This window comes from Aythya ferina (assembly GCF_964211825.1).
Source record: "Aythya ferina genome assembly, chromosome: 19".
Taxonomy (NCBI): Eukaryota; Metazoa; Chordata; class Aves; order Anseriformes; family Anatidae; genus Aythya; species Aythya ferina.
In genome coordinates, this window is record NC_140309.1 from 7378421 (window position 1) to 7393569 (window position 15149).

At 46.9% G+C, this 15149-nt stretch overlaps 1 protein-coding gene and 2 long non-coding RNA genes across 4 annotated transcripts in view; 2 read left to right on the forward strand and 1 right to left on the reverse strand.

The window, feature by feature from the left end:
- Positions 1-2221, forward strand: part of LRRC75A (leucine rich repeat containing 75A) — an 81689-nt gene extending 79468 nt beyond the window's left edge. For both annotated transcript variants that reach the window (XM_084493168.1, XM_084493167.1), the window contains one exon: positions 34-2221. In XM_084493168.1, coding sequence (XP_084349294.1) covers positions 34-637 — 604 coding nt within the window. In that variant the 3' untranslated portion in view covers positions 638-2221. The remainder of the gene's footprint in view (positions 1-33) is intronic.
- The window catches only part of LOC311421370, a 17501-nt gene continuing 4409 nt past the window's right edge, over positions 2058-15149 (reverse strand). The window contains exons 6-9 of the long non-coding RNA XR_014684822.1: positions 13060-13209; positions 9670-11693; positions 5452-9577; positions 2058-5193 (exon numbers count right to left, since the gene is read on the reverse strand). This is a non-coding gene — a long non-coding RNA (uncharacterized lncRNA). The remainder of the gene's footprint in view (positions 5194-5451; positions 9578-9669; positions 11694-13059; positions 13210-15149) is intronic.
- LOC311421373 overlaps positions 13247-15149 on the forward strand; it is a 23291-nt gene continuing 21388 nt past the window's right edge. The window contains exon 1 of the long non-coding RNA XR_014684825.1: positions 13247-14037. This is a non-coding gene — a long non-coding RNA (uncharacterized lncRNA). The remainder of the gene's footprint in view (positions 14038-15149) is intronic.

Here is a 15149-nt window from a genome sequence, read left to right on the forward strand (position 1 = left end):
ACATTTACACCTCTCTCCTTTCCCCCCCTGCAGCCTGAAGGCCGTGCTGATGGGCAAGCCGCAGGACAACACGGTGGACTTGTCGGGCATCCCGCTGACGCTGAAGGACCTGGAGCGCATCGCGTCCTACCTGCAGCACAGCTCGGAGCACATCGACACGGTGGAGCTGTGCTTCACCGAGCTGACGGACGAGATGCTGCTGCAGCTGCTGCCGGCGCTCTGCGTGCTGCCCCACCTCACCACCCTCTCCCTCAACGGCAACCGGCTGACCAAAGCCATCCTGCGGGACCTCACCGAAACCCTCAAGGACCCCAAAAAGTTCCCCAGCGTCACCTGGATCGACCTCGGCAACAACGTGGACATCTTCTCCTTGCCCCAACCTTTCTTGGTCAGCCTCAAGAGACGCTGCCCCAAGCAAGGCAACCTGCCGACCATCCTGGAGTTCGGCGAGGGGCAGGTGAGCGATTTGGAGAGCCAGGATGGCCGGGCCGAGAGCCAGGAGGACCTGCGAGTCGATGAGGGCGAGAAAACCGGAGTGGGCACGACCGACAGCACGGGCTCACAGCAAACAGACAGGACGGTGGAGGCCGGGGCGCTGCCCGGCTCGGAGCAAGGCGCCGCCACACCGCAGACGTGATGCTTGGCACCGCGGTGGGCGCGTTGGGCAGGGGTGGCAAACCCGAGACCTCCACAAGCGGGGTCCTGGCAGAGGGTGGGCGCAGGCGGCGGGGATGCTCTGGGAGCGCAGAGCGCCGCCTGCCTCCCCCGCCACGAACGTCGACGTCGTTCTCCTCGACGACCGCACGGACGGGATGGTGGTGAATATTGACGTTGTGGGAAAGCTGGCCGGGGATTTTTTCAAACGTTAGTGCTGTTGCTTTTTAACTCCTTAAAAAACGCATCGTCAAGGTGGTGTAAGGGCAAGGCCCGTAGAAGAGCACAGAAGCGGAGAAGGAAGGTGACCAGGTCTTACAGGATCCTGGCTGGCCTCACGGACAGCCCTTAGCAGATAGAGGCCACAGCAGGACTTCAGACCTCTCCCACCCTGACTTCAGGAGCTGCTGAATGGCGTGCCTGGTGAGACGAGCCCAAAATCTGATCACACACCAAGTGGGGGTGTCCCTGCTACCAGCCCCACAGGAGGGCTTTGCCTTCCTGGTGCTGGCGTGGAGCTAGATCCCGTGCCTGGATGCTGCCCTCTCCAGCCTTACCAGAGCTGGGCTGGCCCTGCTGCCTGCCTGGGGTTTATTCGGCTGTAAAATCCCCTTTTCCACTGGCTGTGCTGCTGTGGTGACTCCAGAGCTTCCCATGCGGTACCTGGAGCTGGCAGCAGGGCACTCAGTCTGTCCTGGGGAGTGAGCGGTGAAGTCCGGAGCTGGGGCTCAGCTCAGGCTCGTTGTTGTCACTGCCAGAAGAGGCCACAATCCCAAAGGTTTATAAAAGAAAAAAAGAAATCCAGCCCCTGGGGTTTTCTCCCCTCTATCACTGCCATTCAGGACTGGGTGCCAGCCGAAGCCTCAAAGCCTCAGAAAGGTTTTTGGGGTCACCTGGCTGTGTTCACCCCCACCCGGACCAGAAGTGCTTTGTTTGTAAAATGCTTTGTTTTGTTGTTTTTTTTTTTTATTTTTAAGAGACATTGTTTTTATTTTATTTTTGGATGGAAAACAGATCACAGCAGAGCATCAGCATGGGAATGCACTTCGGCTTCTGAACCAGATTTTCATTTGATCCTAAACCTGGGGGAGGGCAGGAAAGTGGGAAATCCTTCCCCTCCCTTACATCCAAAGGACCAAGCAGGACTCCCCTTGCTGAGAGGGAACCCCTCTGTATCCATCCACAGCCCTCCCCCTGACCAGCCTTGCAGCGTTATTTTCTGCCTTGGAGCAGTGACCCTCTGGCTTTGATTTTTCTGGGTGTAAACAGCCATTTTGATCATTCCTTGGGTTCTCTTCATTTAACATCACTGCACAGGAAGCTGCACACCTTATCCAGGGGGGGTTCACGCTGTCGGTTGTTGTTTCTCCTCCATATGCAAGTAGGTAACTTAGAAGAAACTCTGCTACTCCTTTTACGACATTTGGCAAAGTTGAGTATGATTTGCATGTATCCAAACCTTTTTTTTTTTTTTTTTAACGCTAACTCTTTCCAACAGGCATGAAGAATCTTTGCAGTGAATAAACTGTTCTGTTTGAAATAAAGGAGCTATCTGTAATCAAAATAACCGACAATGTTTAATAAAGAGGTGGCACTGAGATCTCTGCGCAGCCGGCTGCCCAGCTCCCTGGTGCCCCAGCGCACCCATGGCCGCAGGGGCTCAGCACAGAGGCTCTGTTTCTCCAGGTCTCAGCAAAGAGTCACTCTAGCTGGCTAGAGAAATAAACAGCCCCATTCAAGGACTCGATTCGGTAGATTCAGGTGGCAAGGGATGTGATGGAGATGGACGGCCATCCTTATTTTACGGGTAAGAAATAAATAAGAGCTCTCCTGGTACCCAAGTGCTCATGACACAGCTTCCCTCCCTCCTGTGCACAGCCCAGGTCCCCTCCCACCTGTTTAAATTATTTAAATCACAAGCTCCCTGCTGCACAGCTTTTATTTTCTTTAAGTATTTGCACAGGAACCAGCTGCCCGGGGCCTCAGCATCCACCTGGCCCCCCCAGCCTGGCTGTGCAAATCCAAAAACCAGAGCTACTTTGCATTTAGAGAGCTGCATCTTTTATTTATCCTTTGTACACCGAATTCCCTCACTGACAAAGCATCAAGCTCATTGCTCCAGCCATATTTCCCCCCTACCTGAGATTCTACATGCTGCAAAACGCATCGGGAGCTGGTTTGCATTTTTCTCCAGGGCTGCTGTGCAAAGGACAAGCCTCTGGAGAGCCCCCACATCCCCGTCCTTACACCATGAGAACAAGCCCTGCTCTCCCAGCATGGACAGGCTGCACCAGTATCACTGTGTCCAGCGAGATTTATCTCCTCTGAGACAGGAAAATAACAGGAAAAGGCTTATTATTGAAATATTCGTGCACGCTGAAGCCTGCACCACATTACTGACCGTCATAGGAAAAGAAAAATAACACGGCTCTAAGAGATGGTGTTGTCATAAAACCAACAGGGCTTTAGTGACTCCGTCTCTTCCTTGCAGTGGGGGTGAGGTTAATTAGCCATTTATTACACTTCAGCATGATGCTGGTCCTGTGGGCTCAGCAAAGAGTGATTTTTTCTTTTTTAAGACCACAGCACAAGAGTGCTTCCCTGCCCAGCCACCAGCAGCAGAACAAGGGTGGAGCTCACCCCATACACAGTCAACGTTTCCCATGCTACGAGGGGCTGCTTGTCCTGGTCAGAAGCTCTTAACTGGCCCTACAATGAGGATTTGAGTACTGAAAATCACTGCTGTAGATTATTAAAGCTGACTGAGGTCATTTGTCATCCAGGTGAGTGGGAAATGCCCACCTTAACATAAAAAGTCCATAAAAACATACTGGGGAAGCAGGCTTTAGGGCTTCTCCTTCCAAAGCCCTCAGCCAGGCCATGCACAGAGCCAGAACATTTCCACCCGTGGCTTAACTCAGCAGCTGGGGGGTGATTTTGGTGGCTGTAGCCAGGCCGTAACAAAACCTACACAAATCCCATGGGTATTGTGAGGAAAAGCCACTCTTGCAAGAGTGCACCCGGATAAACCAAGAAAAAATGGGTAGGAGCAAAGGGGGATTTGCAGGATGCAGTTTTCCCAGGGAGAAGATGCCTCTGAGGGGGATTTCAGTGCAGGACACAAGAAGGGAGATGAGCGAGACCCAGGCAAATCCCACCCACAGCGCGTGTGATGAGAAAACCGTCTGTGTAACAACCCAGGGGGAGGTTAGGCTAAAGCTGTCAGCCGCTGAACCACGCTACCTGCTGCCTCATCTTTTTCTCCTTATTAGTAGAAGAAAAAGTCCTGGCTAGGGGAATCTGTTGCATTATTTATTGGCAGCTCATGCTGGTGTGTTTAATGCCAGGCGAGAGATAGCGCGCAGGCTGCTGGAGCTCAGCTGATAGGCAAAAATATTTGTAGTGGCAACTGGAAAAGCAACCATTATCCCTTAAGGGCTACCTGGTTTACATGCGAAACACCGAGCAAGCACAGCCAGAAACCAGAGGGGCTTTAGTCCTTGCTGTTCAGGGAGCTCTGAACCAAAACGACCTTGCAGCTCAGATGTGCACGGTTCTTGCTGGAATCGCTTTCGTTGCCGGAGCAAAAAGGCTGACGCTGAAACACGTCAGGGCCCAGAAGAGGAAAAACAAACACAAAAAAAGGTGCCAGATGGCAAATACTGAGCGGTGCTGAGGACCAGGCTCCTGCAAGCGGGGATGGATGGGCCAGGCCACCCTCCCCTTCCCAGCCCATCGATCACCTCCCACATTTCAGGGAACAAACATCCCTCCCTGTTGATAAATTTCTCTTTTGCTCTGACCACAGTCTACAAAAGCCCTGACATTGCGTGTTGTTTTGATGCTTATGACAACGCTAAAGGTCTCAGACAGGATCAGGGCTCTCCTGCAACAGATGCTTAGAAACAAGCCCTGCCCCAGCACATTGTAACTCATATGGAAGGGACCCAATTGGGTCTGGGGTAGGCGAGCAGCCTTCGCTTGCAGCCACAGCTCTTTCATGCCCATGAAGTACCATGCCTAGGTATAAAACCAGCCTTTGGCAGTACAAATGTAAATACATATGAAAAACATCAGGGCTGGGGTTGCTTTTCTTCCCTGCACCAAGGCTTTGAAACCACCTTCTGACATCCTAGGGAAAGGCATTCGATCCCTTACAGGAACCACCAGCAATCAGACAGACACACGGCTGAATTTCTCCTTATTTCATGTCTACCGAGCACCAGTAAAGCTGTCTCTGCTGGAAGTTATTTAACGCTTCTGCTTTGCAATAAATATGAACTGCTTCTGTTACTCATCCAAGGCCTCCTTCTGCAGCACAGTGCCTGCCCCTGGGGAGATGCCCCACGGCGACTCAAGCCAAAATTCAGGCTGCCAACAAGCCCCAGAGGGGAGCACCTGGCGGGTTCCTCATCGTCTCCTACATCAGCCCATGGTGAAGTGGCAGCAAGGCGGCTCCGAGACAGGCAATAACCCACAAAGGTTCCTTGGGGGGGGTTTAATAGGTGCCAAAATGGCATCCGCTGGGACACGGCTTTTCTGGAAGCGACAAGCAACCACGCTTAAACTGATTTTGGACAAATTAACATTCATTACTGAGCTCCTACAACTCGTGCCTGCTCCCTAACTTCCTCCAGCCTCTGTTCTCACGATTTCCCCTAGGAGGGTAGGAACCACGTCCCGGATAATGGGCCCAGCCTGGCTGCTGGGCCCTGAACCTGGAGGTCTGCCCACCCACACCCCCCGGTGCCCTCTTTCTTTATCTTATTTTCCACGCCGTGCACGCTGCTGGCATACCTAATAAGGCTGGAGCACGGAGCGAAGCAGCCTCCAGCAATGCTGCAGCAGTTCCAAAGAAAGCCTCAAATCGCGTGGAAATCAGCTTGGGCTGGAGCTTGCCAAGTCCCAGAGTGGCACAGCCACGTGCCAGGCTCCTGAGCAGCTCTGCTGCAGGTCGGAGGGAAGGAAAGGCAACGCACGGGTTTTGCTTTCCCTGGCTTTTGTTTGGATTTTGTCTCGGCTTGCCTTGAGAAGAAGCAGAGTAGATCTTCAATTAGATACTCCTTAATAAACTAGTTTTGTTTGCTTTGTTTTTTAATTAAAATAGAGTGAAAATCACATCTAGTATCATCTGGAGGTTTGTTGACTAGAACTGAAAAGAAAAAGAGGCAGAACCTGCGTAAGGTAAAAATTTTATTTCAGGGTAAAATTTTACCTAATTTGTGAAAGGTCTGTAGGCTTTTTCTTTTTTAAACCATATATTGCATTAACCACTGAGCACAAAGCTTAGAGCTGTACTTTGAACATGCATAGTAGGAAGGAGGATTTCAGGATCTCTTACCCCAAGATACCCCTTCTCATCTGTCTGCTCCTTCCAGACCATTGACTACAGGACAGAAATCCCTCCTGTGACTCAATATTTGTTTTTTGAACAGTTAAAAGTGGAAAACCAGTTAATAGTATTTGCAGATGGTTTAGAGCTGTATAAAGGCAAAGGGCTAAGAACATGGGAGTAAATTTAATCCATGACCCAAACATTACTCTGACTAGAGGACAAAACCCATGGGCAAGCTCAGCATCTTTCACCACGCACTCAAAGCTAACGACCACCAGAAGTGACTCCTAAGTGACTTCTTTTTATATGATGCCTTCAAAGACCAGTTTTCCTAAACATCATGAAAGAATAACCAAAAAATAAGCCGAACATCCAAAATACGGAATTTGTATTGAGCTGGGTGCTTGTTGGGAATGCTGCCACTAAGTTTCTTAGCGTATTTCTTCGGGCAGCCACAATCACTGAGCTGGTGGGGAAAGAAAATATTTAATCCACATGGCTGGGGCATTACAGTTAACAAATCATTAGTGCAGAATTCACCAGGACAAAGTGCACGAACACTGCTAACTGTAAGGACTGGAGGGGCCTGGGATCCCAAGCTGGACCCGTGTTTGGGATCACAGTGCCGACAGCTTGCATGAAAACTGCTTAAGCCCACGACTCAGTTACTGTTCAACGGGGAATTGGAGGTGCTTTGTTTCCAGGCTCAATGGGGCTTACGTTTTCTATCTTCTCTCCTGTAAGTATGCAGAGAAGACAGCTGTTTTACCTTTGGGTGAGCTTATGGCTTTACATAAAATTGAAAACCTGGTTTAATATAGTCAAAAAAGACATGAGTTGTTCAATACCACCCTTAATTATTCGTGCAGATTTCTAAATCCATTTCCAGGGTTTTCTGCCTCCTAATAGCTTATTGATTTTGTGGCTTGTCTGCCACCGTTTATTCTTCTTTGCATTTTAGTAGTTCTGAGGAGAAAGCAAACCCATGCAGCCTGTTTCAGCCCTCAGGAAGGGGTTGCTAAGCTGCATCTGGTGGATTTGGCTGAGGAACCAGCTGTCAGCACGGCTCTTTAGGAGCCCTCTTGCACACTGCATCCCTCAGTGAGTTGTTAGTGGAAATCACAGCTAGAATTAGACCTCAGAGTATCATACTACAGGCACATCTGTCCTCCAGGTATGAATACCTGGAATAAATACACAGGAACTCATGCTGGTTATATACAATACTACAAGAAAAGGGAAGGGACATTGGCTATAACAAAATCCGGGTGTATTGCCATGGGAATGAGCCTCCCTTTTCCTCTTCTGCAACTGCCTCTTGTCCTGCTACTACCTCCAGGCAAGACCTGCAACTTCAGCTTCAGATACAAATGAAATGTAGGCTGGCAGCAAAGAGTTGATCTTTGCCCACACTGTGCTCTGGTACACGCTAACCCAGCTCCTACCAAACAAACTCCTGTTGAATCCTGCACATAGCAGTGCAGGCAGAAAGCCTCAGAGGTGGCTGCGTCCCCACACACACAAAATAGGAGAGAGGCATCTCCTTCAGAGCTACCTCCACACATGCCTTTCCAATCGAACTTCACCATTCATTTGTTGCTTGCTTTCATCTCCTCTGTACACACCTGCCTGTTCAATTATGAATGCAAAGGCTAAGTCATTTTCCAGCAGCTCTGGGGGAAGCTGCACTTGCCTGCAAGCTCAGAGCTCCCTTCCACCACATGGAAACAGCTTTTCGCAGAGCTGCAGGCAAAAAAACACAAAACTTAGCCTGTTTCATATCCATGCCCTTTGCCTGCCTCCATTTGCCACGCAAACCTGCCAGCTACAGCTACCTTCAGGGTCTTTGCAAGAGAAGGAAAGGAAAGGAAAAGATTAGCAGGCACATTAAAAGGGTGAGATTTTCAGAAGAACAAAGCCCCTTTCCAAGCAGCTGAGGAGGAAAGGCTTAAGCCAACCAGGTGATAGGCATCTCCCCCAACAACGTGCAAAAATGACTGTAAAAATCTGTCCATTGTTCAGCTAGGAATAGAAGCAGTAGGATAGGTTAGAGCACAGCAATGCTCAGATCACCAAGGCCATCGCCTGGAGATGGATGGTTTGTCCTGCTCAACACCCAGGGAGAGCAACACCACTTCCAATGCTAATGAAACGTTATAAACTGGGAGGGCACACAGTCAACAGGTGAGAAAAAAAAAAAGGAGGATGGGGAAAGGGGGAAATGAAAAATCAGATCAGAAACAACACGGTCAGCACAGAGCCCTGGGAGCTCTCAGAGCAGCCACAGGAGGGCAGAAGGTCTCAGAGCCACCACGGCGTTTGGGACAAGTTAAGAGAAGAAAATCAAGCAATTGGTAAATTAGAGAGAAACCCTGTGCTACACGGAAATGCTGCAAGCTCAGAGAGTCACAGCAAGCTCTGTTAAACCTTTCCACCACTCGCTACTCCAACACTTTCTATTTTTCAGACGCGACGGGTGGTGGCACGGGTCGCTGCCTGCAACATGCAACAGGAACCAAGTCCCCAGAGCGGCACCAAGCAGCTGCTGCAGGCAGCCTGGGAGAAAAACCTGCTTCCCATCTCAGCCCTCTGCACATCTCGCTGCTGGAGCTGTCCTTGTTCTAGCTCATTAACCTGAGCAGATACTGCTTCTTTAAGCCGCAGGACTAATTAGGAGGCAGTAGAAGGCAGGAGTTATTTTCCCTACACCAGGCTGTACATACACCCAGTGGAATAGCAGCTTTATTTTAAGGGGTCATTTTCATACAAAGTGCATCTTGCAGACAGCTCTTAGCAGCCAGATGGGTGATGTTCTTGGCATGCACACCTCAGCAGCTAACACAGGGGTATCGGCGCTCTGCCTGCCACACCAGCCTGATTTAAAAGTTAGCACCACACAACTTCAACACAGTTCACGTTCAAAGGGATTAAAAAGGCATTTTCTGGTGGTAACTGTATGCCAGGATCAAGTAATCAACAATACCCGATAAGAAATAAGGTCCCAACCCATCTGAAGGGCATTTCTGAATCAATGCCTCATAGGTGCAACAAAACATTGTCCTTGCTGTGCAACTTGGGTATTTGCATTCAAGTCTCTGTTACCTTGTCCTTATTTTAATCCGTGTACTTCCAACTCACCAGTTTCTTTCCCCTCTCCCTCCTAAGCCCACCAAAACCCCTTCCAAAAGCAGGGCTGCACCTCACATCGAGCTCCTCGAGCTGCGGCTCTGTGCAGAGCTCAGGCAGGCTCTGGTGCCAGCAGCTCCTCCCGAAATCCCTCCCTGCACCAGGATCAGCATCTGCCCAGCACCATTTCCTCCTCCTCCTCCCTCCTTAACCTCTAGGAAAACCTGCAGGGTGGGATTAGACACCAATTTATCCAGGTATCACCATTTTTCCTACCTGCTGTAATTCCTCTTAGTCACCAACTCTTCTTCCTCTGGCAAGTGTGACCTGCTGCTTGCAAGTCTGCTGCTTCAGGGGCTTCTTTCCTCATCACCGCCTAGAAGTGCAGCTTTCTGTCCTCACCTGCATCCCCAAACCACCCAGCACTGCCCACTTCACTGCCACATCCCTGCAGCTTCCACCCTGCAGGAGAAATCAGATAATAAACGTAGTGTTCTTTATTTATAGAGTACTGGATTCTGTTAAGGAAAGAAAGGGAGACAAAAAAAACTTGCCTTGTGCCTGAGCTGAGTGTTTTGGGGAGCACTAACTGGGAGACGGATGTTTAAAATGAGGGGGAGGCTCAAAACGAGGAGAGCTGCAGGTGGTGCTGCACCTGGAGCACCAACGAGCAGCAGCTGTGCAATCACCAAGGGTCAGCAAATGCCCAGCCCAGCCCTGTGCCAGTCTGTGAACAACCTCAGGGTTTTTTTTTAGGGAGGGTTTTCCAAGCTTTAATGTTGTTCAGCTCGGATCGTGCCACCCCTTCTTGCAGTTACCTGCAGACTTCGCTTTTTAGCATGTGATCAGATCGTCAGAGGCTGTAGGGGGGATTAGGGAAATTGCCAGACTGATTAGGTGCGGCTTTAATCCATCAGATCAGGAAATAAGACCTGCAAAACACGAACCTAAGGGCTTTGGTGGAAATATCTCCACGGCATGTGTCAGAGAGCACAAATCTTATTTTGTATTTACAGTTCTGCACAAATACCCTCTCTTAATCGACCCCAAATCCTCACACCCTGTATCTGTGCTCCCGGTTGTTGTCTCCAGAGGAAAGATGTTTCCCCAAGTGCAGCGTTACTTCACTGCCACTTTCTACTTTCTTTTTTTAATCTTGCTTTTATGTTCCCTCTGACATCCACCATCTCCAGACACTTCACACGTCTCCTGCAACATCCCATCTGCGAACCCAGTGCTCTGACCTGCTGCTTTCTGGGTGAGAGGAGTATCCCTGGAGGCAGAACTGCCTTCTCCACCTTCCTTGCAGAAACTCCCTCCAAAGGCACAGGCTAATGAGCTTTCCTACTAGAGAAACCAACCTCAGAAACGGGCTGAACGTGGCCAACAGGCACCCAGAGCAGGGGCATGCATCAGACCAGGGCTGACCCTTTATTCGTGTAACCAGCTCCAGGCCTTGCATCGGTTCTTCACCCAGCTGCGGTGTCAATGCTCTTCCCTCAGTCCTGTTGTCTGCCTCAAAACCCTGCTTTCTCCTCATCTTTAGCCTCTGAGCTGCTGACACGCTGCCAAGTGACACAGTCACTGCTGCTGTCATCTCCCAAACCCTTTTTGAAGCATAAAAGCAGTAGCTTTGAAATTCTCTCTCCTTGATGTGGTCTCCCATTTTGCATTACCAAACAGCTTGGCACTGACACAAAGGCTCTGTTGCCTCCTGCAAGAGGGAGCCTCTTCCTCCCCCCTGTGCAGATGCTCCTGCAGAAGCACACAGGCTGGCTTAGCGAGGTGATGGGATATGTATTAAATCAAATTTAAAGTGTAACTTGGTACAGTGGCTTTCCATTATTTTCTGAAATCACCGTGGCATTTCCAAGCTCCAGGTTCGTACCCTGCTTTGAAACAATTCTCATCATTTTCACAGCAGGCACCCTCTGCATTTCACATCCCAAGGAGCACTCAGCAAAAGATTTTATTTATTTACTGCTACAGTTGAAGGTAATAAATAGCTGGTTTGACATTACTTAAGTAAAAGCATTTATCCAACAACCCACTAAGTTGCCCCTCCCTTTTCTCACTCACCCCATAAGTCTGATCTCCGCTTTCTTTACCCTTGCTGTGGATATAATACAGCTTCCCAGGAACACTGGCAGACCATTTCAGGGTTATCTGATGGAGGCACAAGAGATGTAAAGCATTTCAAATGTTTCATCTGCTGTCACTGCGGGCTGTGTTAAATGGCTGCTGGACAGCAGATTGCTTGAGCACTAGCATTGCGTTTGCTAGCAGATAAGCACTCTGATAACCTAATTATTATAGGAAGTGTTCTATACCACTGGAATCATGATCCAGATATTTATTAATAAAGTTTAAGCTCTTCAGGAAAATTCACTATCCGGGTGGTAAGCTTAGACTTTGCCTCTTGGCTGGGAAGTTTGTCTCAATGTGCTAGCATCAAACCTATTCCATCCTTCAAAAACACCACCAAGCTAACACAAATCATCAAATGCAGATGTCAAATGTACAGAATACAAGAAAAAGAAAGACAACCAAACCTGAATAAATTATCCTCCTAAGGGACCTGGAAAAGTGCAAGAAAGGAGGTAATTAAAAAAAAATAAAATCTAGAAAATAAGATGATCAAGAAAAAAACAAACAACAAAAAGCCATAGACAGTATTGGAAACATGGATCGTTATTCCATTCATTTAGCAAGTTCAAGTTGCAGCTGTGCTATGCAATCCTTTTATCACAAACCATTACAAATACAAACCCTAATTATGAAAAATCTAACTACCAAATTGTGAAAACGAACAAGTGTCTAATAAGAAAAGCATGTACAGGAGAGCTCTTTATCTCCTAATTACTGGAGGTAAAACTTTTGGCATTTCAAATTGATTAAAACAGCAGGGATTTCAAATTCCATCTCCTTAATATTAACGATTTACTCATTTGTATTTTGCTCAGGGTTTCCAGCTCCACATGCAGGTGCTGTTCTGCAGAAGGTGTTTATTGACTTCAGCTGAGCTGAAGCTCAACACTCACCCCGAGAGATGCACCTGGGCTTTGCTGCATGAAATGCAGCAGGTCCTGAAGCTGAATGCACTTGAGAGAAAGATAATGAAGGGGAGGCCGTTCGTCATGCTTTCTTTTTATTTTTGCTAGAGAAAAAAACTGTCACTCCATCGGCTCATCACACTGTTTAATCATGAGCTGTGTCACTCCCATCAAAGAAAACAGAGGCTCAGCCTTTGCTGGTTCTAGTCTAAGAAATATTATTAACAGCCAATTAAAGTGACATCTTCACCGTACAGGGGGGATTCTCTGTGTGGTAATGAAAGTTGCAAATCTTATTAGAAGGAAATTGCGGAAACACCATGTTTCCCCAAACAAGCACCTTCCAAGGTCTCAAAATCTTCCTCTACAGTAAATGTTCTGAAGGTGATGGCTGCACCATCTTGTGGTCTCAAACATCATGTGGTAAAACAGGGCAGATGCTCTCTCTCTTCCTGAATTAGAGCCCAGGTGCACAAATGCTTACATTTTTCTAAATATATTATTTTTTTGCATGCACTAAACGAAATTCCACCTGTTCCCTTCTTAAAATCTCAAGGAGGGTTAGGACGAGTTCATTGTGTTTGGACTAAAATTGATGTTAAGCATAAAACTGAGACACTAAATTACACCAACTGACAAAATAAGATGCTTTTGTTCTACCAGACAACTAAATAACGTGTTGACCTTGTCCTTCTTTACAGAAACACACAAAATGTGATAAAGCTTTGGCTGCACAAAGCCAATCAGGTGTTACAAACGTTGCTGAGCTCAAGGCCCAGGTTAGGAAGGTCAAACGTCCCATGGGTATTTGGAGTAGCTCAGAGTCTGACTCCAGCATCTGAAAAACTGTAACAAAGCATTTGCTAATGCAGCAGTTGGAAGAAAACAAACCTCTAAATTTTCCTTGCATGACACTAATATCATCTTAGTCATTCCCCGCCAGAAAACTGCAGTTCCTCTGACGGCGCCTTGCTTTCTCCTCCACTAATTTGAAAGGACGAGGGAGAGAAGAGTTGAAAAATTAACTGCTCTTCCATCTACCTGCAAGAAATAAGGAGTGAAGTTTTACAATTCTTCATTCTGAAATATGCAGTACATCCCTTCCTCCCTTCTAATTAAGTTGATACAGCCAGCCAGAATTGACTCAACTGGAATAGCAGCTACCAAGCCAAGAAAGAGCACGTTTTTAGATTGGCTTTAGTTAATAGCTGGGATCTATTAATTACAGTAATTCATGGTTTCGCTGGAGCGCTCATTTTAATGCTTATGTAGATATGATTGCTTTACAATAACTAATCAGGAAATAACGATAATCAGCATTTACGTGAAACATGAAGCTTGCAAACTACAAGCGTGCTGGAAAGGCAGCCACCTCCCCACATTTTCTCAGCCCCCGATGGCATTACCCACACCATGCTTGCTTTCCCATCCCACAGCTTTTTTTATGCAGCATTGGAAGGAACAAGGGATGAAACCAATGCACCTTCAACTGGCATACTCAAACCCTTTGCACCGTGCACGTTTAATACTTCTTTTGATTCATTCTCCCACCTTCAGCACTGTAATTCCTCAGCCTATTTTTATTAATTTTATATTCTGCCTCCAATGGACTTGCGAGCTGCCTGTTTGTGCCTTTTAGTACAGTCAGCTGACAAATTCCCCGAATAGATTACAGGTCAGCACCACCTCATCTTATTTAGTGTCCTACATACAAAGGAACCTGAGGATTTGAGGCTGCTTATGATTATGTGAGAATTCACATCACAAAGTGATCTCTACTGTTGGCGTCCTCAGCACCATCTGAGTACAGCAGGGAAGATGTGAATGGGAACAAGAAGCCTATTACCCAGAGCAGCTCCTCTCCATCAGGTCAGCAGTTACAGCATGTAGTTTGTGGATAATGGCACCATATGTAATCATTATGTTTTCACACAAATGAATTACTACATGACATCGGCATCTCGATTATTGCTAAGAACTGGCACTCAGCCATTCTTTGCTTCACGGCGTAAGATTTATTTTCTTGCTGCTTTAATACTATCATCTATTTTAGAATTATCTGTGGTTGTCAGCTGCTTAAGTGCCAGGGACTCCTGCCAACTGCTCTCTTAAATCTTCAGAAAATCCAAAATAATTGTGTTTTAAAATCAGGATTTATTTTTGTCACTTATTTCATAACACTGGAAAGTTGATGTCTTTTAAACGTAGTAAAACCAGAATGATCTTATTTCCCCTCCCCTCCATGCACTGTTAGGATAAATACTAAGATTATTTAATGTTTCCATTTAAGTTCATAGTAATACATTACGTTCAGGACACCTGTTTTGGTCAAAAGGCACCATATTCTAATAGGAACAACACTTTTGTATTCATTCGTCTTAGCAAAAAACAGCTTGTTATGAGGATCCCTGCTGAGGAACTTTGTTTTTGATGAAAACAATAAACAAATACCAAAAGGAAACTCTTGAATAATTAATCATAATAGATACCACCAACTTGTAACCTCAATAAACCTAGATAAGCTGTATCCTGTTTACTGAAGTATTCCCCAATCAACTCTTTCCCATTTTAATGAGATCATTCTGATACATACAAGCAAGAGCAATTACAAAAATAGGTTGCAGCAAAACCTATCTTGAGCAAATTAAACAGCACATTGAACTGCTGAGCAAAAAAAACGCTGAGAAGTTTCTGTTAACAGGGGGCGTGTGGCCACAGTAACCTCCATTATCACTAATGGCATACAGAAACGCATTTAAAACGAAGTCAGGTTGCTTGAGCTCTTTCTGAAACCTTTAAGAACATTAATTCCAGTACATATCATGTCAGCTAAAAGAAAAAGCATCACCTGTCAACAAGTTCTCATACACAAATTTTTAAAATTATGTGAAAATAATTTTGTTTCTTAAAACAGGGAACAGAATGCAACTATTTAAAATTTTAATTTAAACAAACATTAGAGCAAACTGTTCTTCATATTA